The sequence below is a fragment of the Rhinolophus ferrumequinum genome, chromosome X (assembly GCF_004115265.2).
Source record: "Rhinolophus ferrumequinum isolate MPI-CBG mRhiFer1 chromosome X, mRhiFer1_v1.p, whole genome shotgun sequence".
In the NCBI taxonomy this organism is placed as follows: domain Eukaryota; kingdom Metazoa; phylum Chordata; class Mammalia; order Chiroptera; family Rhinolophidae; genus Rhinolophus; species Rhinolophus ferrumequinum.
In genome coordinates, this window is record NC_046284.1 from 115,722,040 (window position 1) to 115,742,830 (window position 20,791).

At 39.8% G+C, this 20,791-nt stretch overlaps 1 protein-coding gene across 3 annotated transcripts in view; it reads right to left on the minus strand.

Moving 5' to 3' along the window:
- The window catches only part of GLRA2 (glycine receptor alpha 2), a 200,727-nt gene that overhangs the window by 108,144 nt on the left and 71,792 nt on the right, over positions 1-20,791 (minus strand). For all 3 annotated transcript variants that reach the window (XM_033116224.1, XM_033116146.1, XM_033116296.1), the window contains exons 5-7: positions 13,000-13,082; positions 9,705-9,842; positions 7,829-8,043 (exon numbers count right to left, since the gene is read on the minus strand). In XM_033116224.1, the coding sequence (XP_032972115.1) occupies positions 7,829-8,043; positions 9,705-9,842; positions 13,000-13,082 (436 nt within the window). The remainder of the gene's footprint in view (positions 1-7,828; positions 8,044-9,704; positions 9,843-12,999; positions 13,083-20,791) is intronic.

Genomic DNA, 20,791 nt, shown 5'->3' on the forward strand with positions numbered 1-20,791 from the left:
TCCTGATGTTTTCGTGCAGGTTGGAAAGACAGCAAAACACCCAGCCTTTATTCTGCCACTAGGCATTTTATGCTCCAAACATTTAGAACTTGATCAGCAGAACAGCTTCTTGGAGGTTGGCGGAGATATATTTTAAAAACCAATTTTACACTTTAAATGGGAAGGTACCTATGGAACAAATATTATGCTGGTATTTCATTTTTCCTGTATTTAGGGAAAAGATTGAACTTCTGAAAACCAGACCAAACAAAGCAAAAACCACAAAAAGCTTTGGTTGGCAGGAAGGCAGGAAATTAACTTGGAATCAATAGACCCAAGTTTCTTTCTTGAAATGTGTTTAAAATTTGTGAAGCATGTTGGAAACCTGCCCAGATTGTCTTCTAGAAAAGCTTATTTGAGTAGGAAGTCCTCATTGCCTGGAATGACCTTTACCTCCTTCTACTTCACCTATTTAATCTGCTTCATAGATTCAGCTCAGGTTCCCTCCTTCAGGCCATTTTTCTAACACTGCTCCTTCTCTCCCTCCTTCTCTGGCTTCCTCTTTCTTCTCTCCCTTTCTCCCTGTCCTTTCTCCCTCCTCCATTTAATAGGTTAGGCATCTTCTTTGATGTTCTTATACATTTATGTGCTGCTTAATGTTCTGAGAAATGCATCGTTAGGCGATTCCATCACTGGGCGAACATCATAGAAGCGCTTACACACGCCTAGACGGTCTAGCCTACTGCACACCTAGGCTGTGTGGGGTAGCCCATTGCTCCTGGGCTACAAGCCTGTACAGCGTATTACTGTACTGCATACTGTAGGCAACTGTGACACCATGGTAAGTGTTTGTGTGTCTAAACATATCTAAACATAGAAAAGGTACAGCAAAAATATGGTATAAAAGATAAAAAATGGTCCACCTGTATAGGGCACTTACTATAAATGGAACTTGCAGGACTGGAAGCTGCTCTGGGTGAGTCAGTGAGTAAGTGAGTGTGAGTGAGTGTGAAGGCCTAGGACATTAGTGTCCACTGCTATAGACACTGTCCCACAAGCCGTCCCCGTGTTTCCTTCCTACAGGGTCGGAAATAGAACATCAGAGATGTCAATGCTGCTCCATGAACAGGGATATGGGCTGGGTTGATGAAATATTTAGGAGAAACTGGCTGGGTAAGGTGTGTTGCTCTTATGTGCAACACACCGGAATTGGTTCCGACTCCTGGCAACCCTGTGAATGGGTGACATCCATGGTGTCCTGTCGTCACAGCCCTGCTCAGCTTCTGGAGACTCAGCCTATGGCTTCTTTTATGGAGTCCGTCCATCTCATGTTCAGTCTCCCTCTTTTCCTGCTGCCTTCTATTTCCCCAGCATTATTGTCTTTTCCAAAGAGCCCTGTCTTCTCATGATGTGCCTGAAGGAGGACAGCTTCAGTTTTGTCATTTTTGCCTCCAGCGATGTCTCAGGCTTAATTTGCCCTAGGACCCACTTGTTCATCTTTCTGGTGGATCAGGATTTCCGTAGAGCTCTCCCCCAACACTATATTCAAATGAATCATTTTTTTTCCCTATAAGCCTTTTCTACTGTCCAACTTTCGCATCCATACTTCATAACTGGGAATGCGAGGGAGTGGGTGATCTTAGCCTAGTCTCTAATGACACTTCTTTGTTCTTGGTGATCATCCCTAATTCTTCTTTTGCTGCCCTTCCGAGTCTTCTCTTGATTTCTTGGCTGCAGTCTCTGTTTGAATTGATGACTGAGCCAAAGTAGGCAAAATTAACAATTTAGAGATCTTCATTGTCTGTTAAAATTGTATGGGTTTTTTTGTAGTCATGATTTATGTCTTCTTGGTGTTCAAATGCAGTCCTGCTTTGGCACTTCCTTCTTGCACTTTAATCAGACGTCGTTTCAAATCACTGCTACTTCCTGCCAGTAAGAGGGTGTCATCTGCATATCTTAAGTTATCAATAAGGCATAGATCATCATAATAGTGACTGTCAGGAGGGAGTGAAAGGTGACCTGAGGATCAGTAGGAATAAGAAATTAAAATGGAGAGACAAAGGAACATAGAGGATAGTCATGGCAATGCAGTTTTGGCTATTGCATGTTGGAGTAGTGGTCAGATTAAGGAACTTTGTGGTATTCATAAATAGAGTGTTTAACATGGAGAGGATGTACAACTGAGAATGCAATATTTTGACTTTGGAAAGAATTTTTGGTTCTGTTGACCCTATCTGGCACAAAGGGCTCTCTCTGGCATTGAACTAATGGAAGAAATAAAACTTATCTATGCTTTACATCATTACAACCTGAAAATATTTCCAAAATATCGGGGCAGGCTGGCTCCACCCTACCACAGAAAGCTTTTTCTAGCAGTGGCACTTAATTCTTGTTAAAGTCTCTTCTACGGACCTGTGTCCTTGTATAGGATCTTAGGACGTCAACGAAGATTTTACAGCACTGTATCCTGAAGACCATGAGGCTAGATCCAGGAGGGCTGTGGTGCCCTGTGAGTATGTAAATCTGGGAGGAGTGAGGGGACAGGCTTCTGTGTGCTGAACAGGTCAGTTGCTGACTGACTGGGATGTCATCCGTGTGCTCATAATTGAGGTTCTGTGAGTGAGAATCTATTACCAAACCTCACGCATATGGCTCCCATTAGAGACAAAAAGTTCCTTCTGAACTACATAGCTCCCCTTTCTTACAGAAAAGTTGAGCTCATTATAATCTTAGGGGACCACGTCATATATGCAGTCCATCATTGACCAAAACGTCGTTATGTGACGTGTGACTGTATTCCACATTGTTTAATAATCACCATTCCAAGTATCTGTCTCTGGCATACCAGATTACAAGTACCCGAGAGCAGGGGCCATGTTTTATTTATCTTTGATTTCCCCAGCCTCTAGCACAGATATATAAATGTTAGTTAAATGAATGGATGAATGACTTGCCAATTAAATTGCACGTGGAATACCACTTGACTACAAGTCTTCTCAACACTGTTTATTCATTTGCAATCTGACTCTTTACTGGGCACCTACAATGAGCCAGGTGTGCTAATGGTGGGTATGTAAACATGGGCAAAATCAATGGAGTCTTTGCCCTCATAGGGATAAAACTCTAAAATTAAGTATGTTTTTTATAAGTATAACAGCATGGGAATGGGATATTCTTACTGTCTCGGAATTTTGCCTAAAGCCTCATTCTAAAGAGAGATTCTAAACATATGCATGCAGGATGCAGGGCTTTCTAGAAGAAAGAAGAAGCTATCTAGAGACCATTACACCCAACACCCTGCATTATAGAGGACTAGACATTTGAAAAGAATTAATTGAAGTAATACAAATTGTGGATGTTGACAGTGCTGTGGCATTTTCCCTTCTCTCCTAAAGATGGGGAGAAGGTGATTTGCCCCCACCCCTGTAAGAGAAGAGACTAGCATCTCCCCCACATGTCATATATCTGCTGAGCTGCTGAAATTCCAACAAGTTGCCCTGGATCAGAGAATAAAGGAGTTCTTAGGAGAACCTGCCATGTGTCCTCAGTAGTTTGAGTTTTGTATGAAAACATGAACACCAATACTTTTTTTTTACCTGGATTAACTCTGAAGGCAGCAGGATAGCTGGGATACCCAAGATGATAAGGTGAAGACAGGAGGGTTAACAATTAAGTTGCATTTCCACTATTTAGCAAGGCAAGAATGCATGTTCTTGGTGGGCCAACTGAATGGTGTGGAAGATAGCCAGATGTGAATAATCTTGCAAACATGTCAACCAGGACGGCTGTCTACCTGAGTAAGGAGACCCCAGGAGTTGTATGGGATGTGATGCTAGGAAGTGATACCTAAGAGGAGATTGTAAGACATCAGCCAAAGAGTGCATTATTCATCCAGGAATGGTGTAATGTGTGGGATCCTCAGTGATCTCCAAAGAACTCAAGTTCAACTCACAAGAAGGCTGGCATTTGGAGGCTTGCCATCAGAGAAGGCAAGAGTTAGAATATAACAGTGTCAGTCACCAAGAACTTTTTTCCATCCACCCTTTCACCTTCAGCCCTCAACAGTAGTCAGCATCAGGAGTAGGGAAGAGAATTGGAAAAGCAAGGGGAGGAACTGAAGGAACAGAAAATGTGCCCACCTCACTGCACATCTTCAAGGTTAACGTCAGGCCTGAGTTGGGGGCAGGGGGGAAAGGCCACTGGATTGAGTGAGACTGAAGTTTTGTTTCAGGGTAGATGACTTTTGAAAAATCTTATCATGGACTACTCTAAAGTATTTATCGCCAATACTTTACCTAGCTATTAAATTGTAAAATATACATTTGTTCATTCTGGGTCTAATGGCATGACACGTAGTGACTGAGAGTCTCTGGAATCTTCCTGCAGTGTCCTCCAGGGGCAGGGAAAACAGAACCAACTGAGGATGTTTAATGGCAGTGACTGGGAAAAAAATCAGAGCCGTTGTTTATTCAGACCTTCTAGAGTTTAACCCATTCAATGAACTGCCTACCTATGAAAAACATTGCCACGCGTGTACACACACGCATATGATAAACTTTGGCTCCTCTCATTGACAGGACAACTACAACCAAATAATGGACCACTCAAAGAACATGGTGTCTTCTATTCATAAGGCCCTTTATATGAGTCTTGTAATATAACCTCCCATCACATGAAAGTCTCTTCTGTTACATTATGGACAGGGAACAATAAAAACAAACAATTAGAATGAATTGAGTGCCTACCATGTACAAAAACTGGGCTAAACTATATAGGGAATGCCTCATATCATCCTCATTTAATTTTTGAAATGGGTAGATAATATTCTTATTTTAGAAATGAGGAAAGAGGCTTAGAGAGGTTGAGTGAAAGTTCTAAGATTTAGATCCAGGCCTACCTGTGTTTCAAAATAGATGTTTGTGGCCATATTCTTAACTTCCCAAAGTCTACTTGAGAACTTCTAGAAAGAACAATATACTCCTTTAGAGAAATTCTGTTCCTCTATAGTATATGTCATATTATTATGAGATTCTTCCATATATTAAAACTCTAATATTTTTCTGTAAAACTTTTATCCATAGATTCTGCTTCTAGTCTGTATTCTACATGGTCATACATGGCTGTTCAGTAATATATCCATTTAATGAGGATTTATTGATCTAGTGTAACTCACACACTGTTCAGGGTGCTGAAGTTAACATGATAACCAAGACGAAGTTTTTGCTTGAATGGAACATGCATCCCATTGGGCATCTTACCATAGATTATCCCTGCTTCACTCTAATCATTCTCAGTTCTTTCTTTTTTACATTGCAAAATAAGATTTAAAACTATATATGCATATGTCTCCTAGAACACAGTGAGATACCAATGCATATACAAATATGTTATGATGGTCATACTTAAAGCAAAAAAGATCCACAATGGTAAAATAAACGACAGTTAATACATCAGACTATTAAGTCATTGCAAATTATGTTCATGATAGATTTTTAATGCCATGGGAAATGGCACATAGTATAGAACTGTGTAAAAGTTTGATCTCAATTTTCTGTGTGTGCACACGTGTGGGTTTGCTTACAAATGTGCATATTAAGAAAAAGGCTGGAAGGAAATATACCCAAATCTTAAGAGTTACTTACTGGATGGTTAACATTCATAATATCTTCTGTGTTTTCTATCTTTTCTATAGCAAGCGTATCTTACTTTTGAAGTGTCATGTGCATGCCTACTCTGTAAAAGGTTGTTGCCAAAAAACCCTGGAACACCTGTATAATCAGCATAGTGGAGTATCTGCTCAGGGACTGCAGTGTTTATAAATTAAAATTAGTTTTTATATGTGTGCGTGCGTGTGTGTGTAAGTAAGTGTATGGTCCATTATTTTTCTTGACTCACTTTTTATCCCATTTTCCTTTCTCACTATCATCCATGTGAGTCACATCTACCCACAGTCAGCTGACAGCCAACCATGTTTAATAATAGCCTAAGAAAAATACAGGTAGGAAGATAAACCTACTGGTGGCAAAAAAATAACCACCATGAGTTCAGTGCCCAGTATAAAATGATTTTTGATTATACCCTCATTTGGCTCCTGATTGTCTCTACGTACAAAGATCACTGATCAGTGAACATTTATTTAGCAGCAGTTTTGACCATTGATGTAGAATCATAATCGCTAATACTAATGAATAACAAATTGATGAAAATGCAAACTCCCATTTTGAAAATAAATTGCCACTATGTTCATAGCAATAAGTGGTCGGAGGCTAAATGTCTTGTTTCAACACTATCTGCTTACAATTTGTCACAGTACTTTAACTATTAAATTGTAAAATACATATTTGTGCATCCTGGGATTTAACGGCCTGGCATGCAGTGATGACAGTAATTAATAACTAATGAGAAATAAGCAAATGAACTTGTTTGGGAGGGGTCACGGAGTGGATTAGAATTTCTATTAGGTAAAATTGATTTGTGATTACGTAGCAGGAAAAAAACTTAGTATTTCTGGCATCTGTATGCCAGTAGAAATATCACACAGGTATTTTGTACTATTTGTTATTCTAGAAAATAAAACAGTGTCAGAGACAGATCTATTCCTTTTGCTATTAGCATACAAAATCTAATATTTATCTTTGGAGGCATGGAACTCGAAGAGTTTGCATAAGTATTTTCCCAGTATCCGGCCCATCTCCATTATGGCCATCAACTTCCTCCATATGTCATCTTATCTTCCAACACAGGAGATAATGTAGAACACAACCTAACATTTCACATCATGTCAAATGGAGCACAACTGAACAGAAGGCCAAGCTAGCAGAGATATGGGATTACTTCACGATTTTTTCTGGAACTGGGTTTTAGAGAGACTGCTCAACCAGTACGAGGCAGTATACACCGAATACTAAATTGAACTCACACTCCTGTAAAATTGAAGCCAACTGCTCAATGTACTCAGTGAAAGGGGGAAACACACACACAGGCACACTTCTGGGGACCTGGGGAATTTCACAAGCAGGACATTTATCATTACTTGCTTAACCAATATTTACAAATGCAAAGGGCCTGCTTTACATAAAAATAGATTATGCAGCCATTATGGATTATTATTTGATGTGCTAAAAAATGTCTGTGTGTCCCTGATATCCATCCCACACTTCTCTGTTAATCTGCCACAGTTGCTGGAATTTTCACCAGCTTGGATGACTCCACTGTTCCTTCTCTAGGCAACTGTGTCACTCAAAAATAGTAGTGTAGCCGCCATTAAAGTAAATTAAGGCATAGCAAAGATTCATGTATCTGATTTGCTGCACCCTAATATTATGCATTCATTATAGATATAGATATAGACATAGATATATAGATAGATATAGGTATAGGTATAGCTTTTCTGTGTAAACTTCTAGGAGCTTAATTCAAACTCATTACTGTAAGTGACTTCACTAAGTATACAAATCACAATAGCTTCACCAATAAATACTTGAGAGTACAATATAAGTTGTGCATTACTCTTATTCCAACTCCCGCAAGCTTCATGGTTCATAAACAGCGTGAGGTCAAAAGCACTTAATGGCTTCTCAGACAGAATTCTTGAGCATTCCTCTGCCTCTGATCATTCCTCTCTCTCTCAACCCAGATTCCTCTTTCCACTAATTGATCTGATTATGAAGTTGCCCCACGTCCTCAGAGCTCTGATTCTCTCAAACTCAGCTCTTGGTTCTCTTACTGCCTTTGTATCTACAACAGAGCCACGGGATGGCAAATATTTCTGTCTTCCCAGAATCCTCCAGCCCACAAGACCTTTTACAAACTCTCAGGTCACTTGCTGTCAAGTGAGGAGATTTCTTACCTTTGGCAGAGATGCCCTGGAGCCTGAACTCTGGGTAGTCATTGTTAAGACTGTGGTGATGCCCAGTGCCACCCTGGCAGGGGCTGCATCCATGTTTATCCAAAAGGAGACCCAGGACAGAATGACTATCAGCAGACTGGGGATGTACATCTGGATCAAATAATATCCCATCTGGCGTTCGAGGTGAAACTTAACCTCGATGCAGGTAAACTTTCCTGGAAGCAGGAAATGATGATGAAAATCCAATTTGAATTTATCTTTCCTATTCCAGCCTCTGACTTTATTAAAACAAACAAACAAACAAAAAGCCAAGACTATTACAGATGGATTTGGAAGATTGCACAAAACGTTCACCCTATGTAACCATTTCCAACTTAACCAGTAATGGAATGACTGTGAGAATGAGTGATCCAAAGAGTCACTGGATGAAAATCATGTGGCATATTTAATTTTCTAAGTCTGTGCTTGTTGATTATTTAGACAGAGCTTCAGAATTTGCAAGACTGTCATAAACTGACCAGTGGAAACAAAATATTCACATTTTGTGGGGTTATAATATATAATATGTAGCATATAATATATAACCTACAACACATGTATGGCATATAATATACAGCGTATAATATATGACATGTAATATATGTAATAGTTGAAACCATTCCTTCCTAAGTAATAAAGTTCACATGGAGCTCCCAGAGTATTTGGGTAATTGTGTATCTATTTTTGTGTTACCAATAGCAAGAGAAAAATACTCATTTGTATAAGCCATGTATACAGTCCAGTCATTATAAAAATTTCCTAGCCTTCTGGGTAATTGCTTGAGGACATTTCGAATATTCCTGGAATCTGTTTACAGTGTTACATTGCCTATAAAAAAGAGTGCATATAAAGCCATTAAAAGTTTTAATATACTATGTCCAAGGGGAAGTATATTAGTATACCTCACCTTGCCACGGTTTTCCCTCTTTAATTGGCTTGGAGTTAGAACCTCAGAAGGCCATTTGGCTTAGCCCACACAATTTGTAAGAGGTGGGGTTGGGTTCTTCGTGCTCAGGAGGAACCCTTGGAATCAGGTTTTAGTTACTTCATGGGAAGCACTGTTGACTGCTGAAACAAGTGTTCCTGGAGTATTCTGCTCAGCGAGGGACCTGGAGCCGTCACTGAACATATCTCGATGGTCTCTCCATGATCTGCTGTGTGGTATCAAAACTGGGACATTCATAGGAAAAGCCATCAGCTTTACTGGGCAGACATCATCTTCCAGGTAACAACAGATGCCCACCTGTTGCTTCTACCTCCAATGCCCCCACCGCCTCATGTGTCTGTCAGCACTGCTGACAATGCATGACTTTAGAGCCAGCTGAATTCCCGCCAGCTGATTTTCATCCAAGCTCCTTTCGCCGTCCAGGACCAGAGAGCCCAACAGCTGTGTTTCTGGGTTTACAAAGACCTGTGTTATTCCTCCCTTTCACTAAAGCAGAGAGTGCAAATTGACATGAGAATCGAATGTCAAAGTGGATGCCAGGAACCGTCCAGGATTTATATGTTTCCTGTATCACTTACAAGGAAGGTCTCAGACAACTTTACTCAGACTCATTTGACAGCAGATGGTCACCAAGAGAACAGCAAAAGATTCCCACATCTCTTTCCTTTTCTCTCTATCTTGGAGAAATTCTCTGTTGTGCTCACTGACCTACTCCACAGGGTATAGGTATCTTATCTGTTGAGGGGGTTTGGAGCCGAGCGGAGGTCCTTGCCTTGTAGCTCCATTTTCTTGGTAAATATGGTACGAGTATGTAGCAATTAAGGTGATGGGATATAGACCCCAAGCTGCAGATGGAGCTCACTTAGGTTTAGCAGCTGAAAGAAAACTTACCAGTGTTGTAGTGTTTTGTGCAGTAGCCAAGTTCCTTCTCTTCCTTCAAAATAAACTGGGGCAGGGTCAATCCTTCAGCAACTTGAACTGGACCATCACTTAGCCACTCAAATATCAGGTCATTCATCGTGTACCCAACTGGAGTAAGCAAATCATAGTGGAAAATTGAATACATCTTTCGAAGAGACCCTTGAAAGTCTAGCTATCCATGTAAAGAAATCAGAAGATGGTCTAAAGCACACACATGCTCAATCAACTCAAAAGCATTCTTAATAAAAGAGCTGCAATCATCATGACGACCACTTGTTACTGGAGCCAAAGAAATGGAAGACAGCAAGCTATTTCTGAATGACTTTTTCTGTGTAATGAGAGAGTGGAATCTGTAAAGTCCATTTTCTTCTGCCTTCTTTATTCACTAAATCTTTCTGAAGAACAAACAAGTAAACAAATATGAAAATCCTTTGAAGACTGTCTTTATTTGAAAGAGCTATGTCTGTGATAATCCAATGAGACAATACAATTCGTGGACCAGTCTTAGTATTTCAAATGAAAAGCATTCTTATTTATTTATTTATTTATTTATTTATTTATGAGAATGCATTCATCGCAGACCTGCCTAAAGCATTCCCATTGCAACTTGGCCCCTCTCCTTGGCTGTATTAGCTTTGTTTTCAGAAAGCTTCTGTTGAAGTCCTTATGGTCAATCCTTAGTTACATTAACAATAGGGAAGGCTATAGGCAGATAACTTAAGAGGGAGTTGCTTTACAAAATCTTTATAACATTATTGATTACATACCCAAATTGATTTTCGTATCCCTGTTGCAATATTGTGGTTACCGATTGTGCTTTCTAAAGATTTTGTAGGGTATCTGATGGACACTTGTCCCATTAGGGAGACCACCTCAGGTATGATGTGGATGCCTGATCACTGCACTGTACACCTGAAGCTGAAGCTGAACAATAATGAATGTCAGCTACAATTTTATATATAAATAAATAAATATATATATATATATGTGTGTGTGTGTGTGTGTGTATAGAGTTACAAGAAGCGGAGTACAGCATTAGGAATAGAGACAGTGGAAATGTAACAACTGTATGCGATGTCAGAGGGATAGTGGATGGGGGGAGGGGAGTTGTCACTTTGTGAGGGATATAAATGATAAATGTCTATTACATTGTTTTGTACACCTGAAACTAATAAAAAAAAAAAAGAGGGAGTTGCTGAATATGCAAATCAAGCATATTCATTTGTGCTAATGTGTTGCTAAATGGGCCCACTCATCACAGTGATTAATGTGAAGTAAAACATTCTCCATTATATAAGGTGATATTGTTATGACTCGTGAGCCATCCAAAATAAGATTGTTACCAGTTTTCTAAACCAAAGTTAGCTCTAAGTCTCTAAGCTCCTGTTAACTAGGTCATTATCTGTCAAGTGCTACTGGATCTTTTTGTACCCTAGAAATAAAGGCTGCTCTTCCTTCAGGCATCATTTCTCTCCCCTCCCCCTTTGTTTGTGATATGTGGACTCTAAAACGAGAGTGAAAAAGACAGGGATGTTATGTGAGTTTTTGGTTGGCCAATAATCTCATCACGTTTATTAAGTTTATAGATTCTTATAATTGTTTACTGCAAATTAGTGACTCACCAAAGCTACTCAGAAATCAATGGCAAAGTTAATTGGAATCTACTTTCCTCTGTCTTTGGACCATCTTTTCCATTCAAAGCCAAAAAATAATATGGAAAGCAAGGAATTACAAAGAAGACCCTATACAAGCATTGATGTTCTAAGGAGTGGATGGCCAACCCTATCTCTTTTATTCCAAAGCTGCATGAGGACTTCGTGGGCATCTCCAACAAATACTAGAAGCTCATCATCAAGCAGCCCACGTCCTTGTCTGGCAAGCTTCTTGCTGACCACCACAGTAATAGTCCTCGTCAGCCATCCTGAAGCCCTGGCCTGGGGCAGACAGAAGAGGTGAAGAGGTGGGGAAGGTGGGGGTGGAAAGTAAAGAGTAGTTTCTACGCTTCACATTCAAAGTCAGTGGTAAACACATATCTCTCCTTCTTTGGTTTTACTACTTCTAGGTCCTGCAAGGACCAACCATAGTTACTAATTGGAGTCTTTTAAGCCTTGGTGAAGCCTCGGGTGACAGCTATGGTTGCTGTTTTATAGAGAAAATAAATGTTGGGTTGAGGCAGGGGTGAGTTTGGAGCAGTAGAGAAGACAGAAGGAATCATTATGTAAGAAACTGTTTTTCTTAACTTTCTTCTCAAGAGAAGGGATAATAGGGGAAAAAGAATACATAAAGTTTATTGTAAACCAGAAATTTTCATTGTATCCCTGACAACTTCTTAAAACAAAGATGCTTCGTTGTTTTGTTTATTTCTGTAGGAAGTTTCCAGGGAAATCTATGGTGGTTTTTAATGATCAGAAGGAAACCCTGTCACTGACTCTTTTTTTAATAATAGTTGATGTATCTTTTAATACTATTTATTATTTTTCTAAACCAAGAAGTTAAAACTGTTTCCTTGCTCCGGCCTCATTAAATCTCCCGCCGTCCCTGTAGGTCAATAGGACTTATTATTCTCTGCATTTCACAAACAGAGAAACTGACACAGCAAGCCAGAAAAAAATTTCATGGCTCTTGTCTGAAAATCCCAGTACCTTGGAGGCATCAGCAACGTATGGCATATGTCAAAGATTTCAGCGGCATCAGGGCTAGGCCATAAACGGGGCAAAGTAGATAGCATTTGTCTACTTCCTTCCCCATGCCTTTGTGTATCCACTGCCCATCTAAGGGACATGCCCCTTATTGCATATCATCTCATGTCCCTCATTCTTCCATCCTCCTCTGACAAAGGCTCCTGTATCTTGTCCTCAAATCAATTACCCCTTCTTGCTAAAATTCCTTTGGGGTGGTGGTCCATATGAGCATAAGATAGAAAGAAATACAATTTCCTGATTAGAGAGTAATTCATTATAGAAGTTGAATGACTAACAATCTTAATTTTCCCAGGAGACATTTTCATTTCAAAGAAAAGCTTACTCAATCAGGCTTGTTTTGTGAGGGAGGGTGAGTTAGTTGGCATTTTTATTTGAAAGATTCTCTATGCTCTACTGGGTATGAGACATACACACGCACTTTCGCTTGTCCTTTCATTAGGACCTTGGCAGTTGGAAGTAGGTAGAAAATGAGTCTTATGGGTCTTTTCTCCTTAATGACACACGAAAAGAACCAGGTTATTGGTTAAAATGAGCAGGCAGTCATTTCAACAGTGGTGACTTACAACTCTCCAGCTGCATTGTACAAGTCTGGACATCCATTGGAAAATTCTTCAAGTCCATGGGACAGGATAAGGTCAAGGTGAGTCTTAGCAGAAAAGAAAATGAAGAAAGAAAGAAAGAAAAATAAGTTTTTAATCTGTGAGGTCTGATTCTTGCGAAAGAAACCAAAATTACATTTAGTCCTAAAGCAAAGTGACACTGATTCAAATAATGAAATCTAAGCTCTCAGGGCATTTTTCAAATGAACAGTAGTCATTGGTAAATTTTTAAAATATTGTAGAATTTCACGATAATCCCTTTCTATTTCCTATCTTCCAGCCTCTGACTCCCACCTCCTCAGTGGCACCAGTCTTAAGTTTACTCTAGAATCAACAGGAGCATTGAGAAATAGTGTAACAGGGACACTGGGCTCTTCCCCATATTGATGTCCAAAAGACATAAAGTTTATACTGTTTTAGAATTATACTTTGGACAGGTATTATACTTCAAGGACAATAAATGATGTGATGAGCATAATTGGTTGCGATAAGCATTGGTTCTTCTTCCATCAAATGGGCAAATGCTTAACTCCACTGTTTTCATTTGCTCATCTACATGGATGGGTTAACAATATATTGTAGCATTCATTCTAGAATATTGACAAATCTGGAGCAAGTAATCCTTGAGCTAAAAAAGAAAACACTTAAGGATAGTGGCTTGTACATAGTTTTCACCTCTCTGCACCCAAGAGGGGCTACTCTGCTCCCCTTTGCCTTTTTCCTTTTCCAGGCTCCAGCCAGCTCTGACCAAGCCTTATATCAGGATTTTGTTTGAGCCGCCATCCGTATGGTCAATCTCTTTTCCAGCATTTCATTTTCTAGTCCTCAAGGACATGGTGCATGCTTCTTGCTCTTCCATTTTTCTATACCTCAGATTTTCAGGAAGGAAATTAAGATTGAGAATCAGCATATCTGGGTTCCCTCCCCAGTATTGCCTCAACCTGTCTCTGTCCCCTAAGCAAGATCTTAAACTTGATAAATATTCGTCTCCTGGTCAAATGATGGGAAGGGGTAAAATGATGCTTATTCCCATTTAGCTCCAATACTGGAATCCCTGTCATTCTAAAGTTCACTGCTCCAATATTTGTTCATTTTCTCTGAAAAATCTTTTATATCCATAGACCCCTCTGACTCCGGCACCGTTACCTAAACTTTCCCTTGCTGTCGTGCTCATTCTCGCCCTCCCCTCCTGGTTCTCTTCTCTTCCCTTTCTCTGCTTCATTTTATACATTATATATAAGCCAAGACAAAACAAAAAGTAGTGGCATATATATTTTAAAGAAAGAAAAGGTTTGGGATTTGAAGTGAGATTAGACAAAGAATCTATGCTGACAAACTTCAAAATGGTTAAAATATAACAATGATTGGGGAAAGCAAGATACAAAACAGTGCAGTATAATCTCAATCATGTAAAAATATGTTTTCATTCTTGAAAATAAGCAAGATGCTATTATTAGTAGATATTTTTGGTTGGTGGGATGATTCACATTTTGTTTTCACTCTTCTTCATTATCTGTATTGACAAGTATAGGTTATTTGAAGATGTCTTTATGTAACGCAACATGCCTTCAAATAATAGCTGAAAGGTAGAATTATAAAATTCTGTTTTATTCAGCAATCTTCTGCTATTATTATAATATTACTACTTAAATTTTTCCATAAACATACAATATTTCACCTTCATTGCTAAATAAGTTACCTAGCTTCTGTGGGCTATCCTGAGAACACAAATACCATGTTTCTAAATGAAAAAAAAAAAAAGTTTTGAGTTCTAAACAACTGACTTATAAATAGCATTTTAGACAAGAAAAATCATGTTTGTCGATCAAAGAGTTCATTTAGAGACATAGATATAAATATAGATATTTAGATTTTTTCCCCAGCATAAAAAACTTAATTTTTTCGAAAACACAATTTTATTGGGATTAATACCACAAACTCTTTAATAAAGGCAAAGTAAAAGGATTAAAATGAAAATCTTTAGTAATTAAAATTTTTTATAAAAATCAGATGCTTTATTAAGAGGGGAAAAAACTGCAAAAGTATGAGTTTAAAATTGTTATTAACACAGTGAGAATCTATTCTTTCCTATTTTTAAAAGAGGAAATATTTTCATCAAACAAAAATATGTTCATCGTACAAAAATAATCAGTATGTGCATAATTTAAGTGAATCAAAATCAGAAAATCTGGAAATTTCCTACTTTTGAGAAATTACAAAGTAATAACAGTGGAAATGAATCCAACTTAAAAAGCACGCAACATGGAATTCAACTGTAGTTTGTTTCCTATTGAAAAAATCTGATTTTAATATTCTTAACTATATGTTTCGTGAATATGACCTTATTCTGAAGTGAACTTTTCACATTTATTTAGGGAGCAGAGGCCTCACACACAATTATTTCTGCCTTTGTGACAGATCTAACAATCCTACAGGGACCCAGAATTCTTGAGGTCAAAACTATTACCAGCATGGAAAACCCCACTGAGAGAAATTCCCACCAAGCATGAAACTGTCCCTGAATTTTGTCTCAGCTGGAAACTCAGCGGGTATTTCCCTTCCTCCTTAGTGTTATCTCATTTCCTTTCTAGATAGGTTTAGTGTTGGAACCCAATGGGTGCCAGTAACAAGGAGGAAAGTTAACAGTTCCGTGGTTTGCTAATCTGTTGTCAGCTGAACAAATGGGAAGTGATTGTAAAGCTCTAATCAGTCCCTTCACGGGCTGTGCAGGCCATAGTTTATGATGTCTAGTTCACCACACATCTGTAGGTGTAAAAGGCAGAGTTGCCCTTTAATTATTTTTTCCTTTTTTATTGAAGCTACCATTAAACACAATAAAAGCACACAAATCTTAAAATGAGGCGTGATGACTTGCGACATCCTATATCTACCCATTTAACAAGCATCCAGATTTAGAATATTCCCGTCATTCACCCCAGAACGTTCCCTTTTGCTCTCTTCGCAGTCAAAAACCTTCAAAAGGGGGAAATGAGCTTATTATTTTGTACAGAGATGCAGAAATTGCATCAAATAAGACTGACACATGGAGCATTATACCCAATGTGAACAATTTTTATCTCCTTTACTCTGGATCTCCATCTATTTTTGGTGGGTCTCACAGAAAGTATTTTAATTGAAACTCAGACTTTTCGCTGGCAGACACTGCCTGCAGCATGTCAGGTTTGCTCTTCTCTCCCACAGTCTAAAATAGTAAGGCCATTGCACCTGAAGGCAGTGAGCCGAGGCTGCCCATCTTCTGTTTGATTTCTGTTAGAGAACTCATTTCCGGAAGCATTATCACACGTTCCTCCACTGTCATTGTGCCCGACGTACAACCCTTCAGGAGGCCTCTGCTCCCGTTTGCAGGGGAGAAGGAACCAAGTTTCCTTACAGAGGCACCCTGCTTCTTCACTGAGAGTAAGAAGGCTGAGCAAACATTTCGATTTTAAAGGCAAAAGAATAAGACAAAGCATAAGAAGTCAGTTTCCCCAAATCTCACTTCCCTTCCTTACTACTCTCCAGTTCACCTTGCTCATAAAACCAGTTCTTGAGTTTATACCTTAAAGTTTAAATGACTGATAGAGGCAGACATTGTCAACTATTTCAGTTACTTTTACAGTTTGTAAAATCAAATATTATATTTTTATTTACTTATTTTTCCCGTATTACAATGCAAGACCCACGAAAGCTTGGACTCGCTGTTCTCTACCATCAAAAACAGTGCCTGGCACAGAATAGGTAGTCAGTAAATATTTGTTGAACAAATGAATGAATCTGTGTCCTCAAGGTCTGTGGGAGAATTTCAAGCTTTTGTCCTGCGGAAATGGGAAAGGATAAAAGATTCAGAAGAGAGGAGCCTGGTCATCAGAACCCACGGGATGTTGCCAAATTACAAGACAGGCAAAGGAAGCCAGCAAAGCTTGCCTGGCCCCTTCTGTAAGTTGCTAGCAGATTCCCACTAGACATAAAGCAGATCATACTGGAGGAAAGCCAGGAAGCTTGGTCCCCCTGCATTGGCCAGGACTGTGTTCACATTACTAGAAGGATGCAAATTAACCATTTAACTTTACAGTGTTATGGTGGACAGAACGCACGTTGATTCATTAATGAACTACTGGTTCATAAGGAACTGAGTGGTATTAGCACTGGGAGTCCATTCCCAGTGAAAGATCCTTGGGAGGAAAAAAAAAGCCATTTGGAGAGAAAATGAATTTGCAGGTAGATATACAATAAGTGAGCTTGCCTAAAGCAACCGTTGCCAGCATACTATTTTGGAAGAGTTAATTCTAATGGTTACAGTAGTCTGTCTTGTTTGGAAAGGAAGAACAAGGGAATGCTTCTGGGTTTTTCAGGAGAAGCAAGAGAGTCTCGAGTATGTTGCTGTTGTTCCTTTGTTTGGGGACCACGTCTAGCACACTGTAGCGTACTACAAACCCTCAGCAGTATGCGGCTATATCGGAAAGGGCAGGACCTGTGCTGTTCTGGTGGGATTCAGATACCTAATAAGGAAACTTCCAAATGATGATGATGATAGCATTGATAGTCACAATTCTCTGAGCACCTGCTGTAGCTCAAGCACTGTCATTACAGTCACGGAGTACCACCACGCAAGGCAGAGCGCGGTCTCTCTGTTTTTGAGATAAGCCAATTGAAGCTCAGAGAGGTTGAGCCATTTTCCCGAAGTCACCCAACCAGTAAGTGACCAAAGTTAGATGTGAACCCAACTTTAACTGACATCAAAGTTCATTGATTATTTCCCACTCTACCATATTTCCTCCTTAGAAAAGGTATCAGCCTCTTTTGTCTCTGAAGCCAGCAGAGTGTCATAGACGCCTTAAATTGCCTTGTACCTGCTCAGGGATACCCTTTCATTTTTCTTCAGGCATCCAGACTTCTTGTGACCTGCCCTTTTAAAAACCCCTCCACTCTTCCCGCAGCCGTATAGTAGAAGCATCATTGACTAGATTCAGGGAATTGGGTGGTTGACCCAGATTACCCAGAAAGAGCTATTGGACCTTGACTCGACCTTTGGGCCTCATTCCTCACCCAAAACCCCATGCTGTTTAAAACTTAAGATTCTGAACTATAAGTGAAGGTGACCAGTTGAAAGGATTCCCTATTATAAGTGAATTTGCACTCTTGACTATGATAAAAGCCCTTAAGTGAAAGTAATAATGCTTCTGAAAGTAGGGACTTTCTGGGAATCTGGGTGGAAAGGTGGGATATTTATTGTCCCCATAGGGTTTCGTCATCCAGCATCCTAGAACACAATCCACTCTTTCCCCAAGAACATAAGGACAGCCTTATTGTACAATGTAGGTCTGTTGAATCTCTCCTCTCAGTTGTACCTTGAAATGTCTGAGCCCTATGACATTCTAATGTCAGAGAGATTTGACAGGATGCATCAAGTACCAAACTAGAGTGTCATCTTAACCCATCGAAACCTTAAGTGAAATTAGCCTGGCGGCAACTTAGCAGTCAAGTGAAAAGTGCATCATTAATACAACCCACACATGGGAAGAGCGAGGGAAGAGTTAGGGAGTCAGTGGATTAAAAGACACTGTCAGGCTTGTTGTCTGATCAAGATATCCTTTCACACGGTGGGTTTCAAACTCTGGTGAGCATCAGTGTCATCTGAGGGGAATGCAGATTCTCGGGCCCTCTTGATAAGCAGCCCAAGTAATACTGATGTTCATGTCCTAGAGCACATTTTAAGAAGCACTGTTTCAGCATGTGCCAAGGGATGACTTTAATTACTGTCAACATGATAGACTAAAAGGAGAAAACTGGGAAAGGGAAATAGGAAAGAGGATTGATAAATGGGTCTGCAATTTTTCAGTAGCACGGAATATTACTTTCTATTGGAAACCAGGGCAGGACAATTAGGCTCAAGTAGGCTTCTAAGTGACTGGACCAGGGATAGTGAGACAAGGGGGTGTCACGAGCCTTGGTCACAATGGAGAAGCATGCTGGTAAAGTCAGGGCAGTGAAACCAAGGTTAGACCACTGGCAGCCAAGACTGGTGGGCATGGCTAGAAAACTGGCGCGATAGATGCTAAGAGTGGTGGGCAGTTAGATAGATGCTAAGAGGGCAGTTTCCAGGCGCAGCAGAGAGGAAACCAAGCAGCATGTCTATCAACACGTGACTGTGCACAGGGAGGCAATGGCCCTCTGCAAGGCGGTGGCAGTGTGTCAGGGCACCATCTCTGATCTCTCGCTAGAAAATCAGCCATGGAGAAATTCCAAAGGAAGTTGCAGAGCTGGCTGACCATGCATTGGATTGACCGCATCTGAAAATTTACAAAATCTCATGATGCTGGCCAGGGAGGAGGACAAAACACAGAGGACTGTTCCAGGTCCTTGGTGACATGGTATTAGTGTTAAAGAGAACTCCACCTGAGTTGTAATCTAGTATATCCATTCAGCAATTTTTGGTAAGCATTTATTGGGCACCATGCATATCATAAACTTGAAAGAAGAGTTTCTATCTTGAAGGAACTCCTAGTCTAATGTCATATTTATAGACATATGTTATATATGATGTGCTATATATGTTCTTTTAATGGAATATATCTCAGGAGTTGTGCATTTATTCTTCAACTTTTAAAGTTGTTTTCAATCCCCATTTAAAGAATCCTTCCAGATTATGTAAATCCAACAGACATGAGCTAAATCTAGTAAAAGCCTTCTAATTACTCCCTTGGTACCTGGATAAGTGCTCACACTGATTGGGTAGAGCACATAACCTACCCTCCTTACAGACCTAGATCCTGAGAGAGCCCTTTGGGTCCATCAGGGAGGTATGACTTGCAATAACCATTCGATGCTCCTGAATCAAAACCCAAGATACCCACAAAAGGATCTTGATTCATGGAGAACAAAACCCAAGTTTGGCTAGGCAGGCAAGGAATGAAAATTTTAAACTCATCTTCTGAAAGCTCTGTAATTAAACAGCTGCTTTGAACTCACTCATATAGAGCATAGAGAGTGTCCTGCTCACTCTAGCCCTGAGCAGTTCACCTGGTCCATGAGCAGGCACAGATGTGGCTGTACCTGGGAAGGCTTTGCACATAAGTTAAGGTTGAAAATTCATGCTGTGCTAATTATTAGGCATTCCAGAAAGATCCTAATGCATGTCCTTGCTCAAATACCTTCCAACTCTTACTGCTGCATATAATCAACTAACAGTCATTTAGCTAAAGGCTCCCATGAGTATTAAGATGCAAATCTACAGAGAGACAAGTGTTTCAAGTACTGTTAGTCATTTCCTCCTTCATGTATATGAATTAATAGATTCCCAGATTCCTGACGGATATCCGCAAGAGCAGACTTTGATGCTGAGAGTATCAAACGGAAGGGTGACCCTGGATGGAAAACAGGGCTCAGAACATTGTGGCTGTGGCACCAGGGAGAAATCTTTTTTTTTTTCAATATTGTCTAGGGCTGAACCTAAACCCTAGATTAGTCCTAAGCAGTACGGTTAGACTCAACCCCCTTAGCTAATTCCAAGTAAGTGAAGACCTGTTTTTTCCTGTTGACCTTGGGATTTGGGGGAGATAAATGGCAACACTGCTGGTTCATCAACTGTTCCACTCCTCTTTCCTGACGCAAATGCCAGTGACTGAGTAGGAAGGCCCATGTTTACCAAACATTATAAAGGCATCACAGAAAATACCCATATGCATTGAGCAGTACTAGCTGGGAAGGACAAAAATACAATATCTGCTCCCATCTGTGCCTGGTCCCTTCAGAAAAT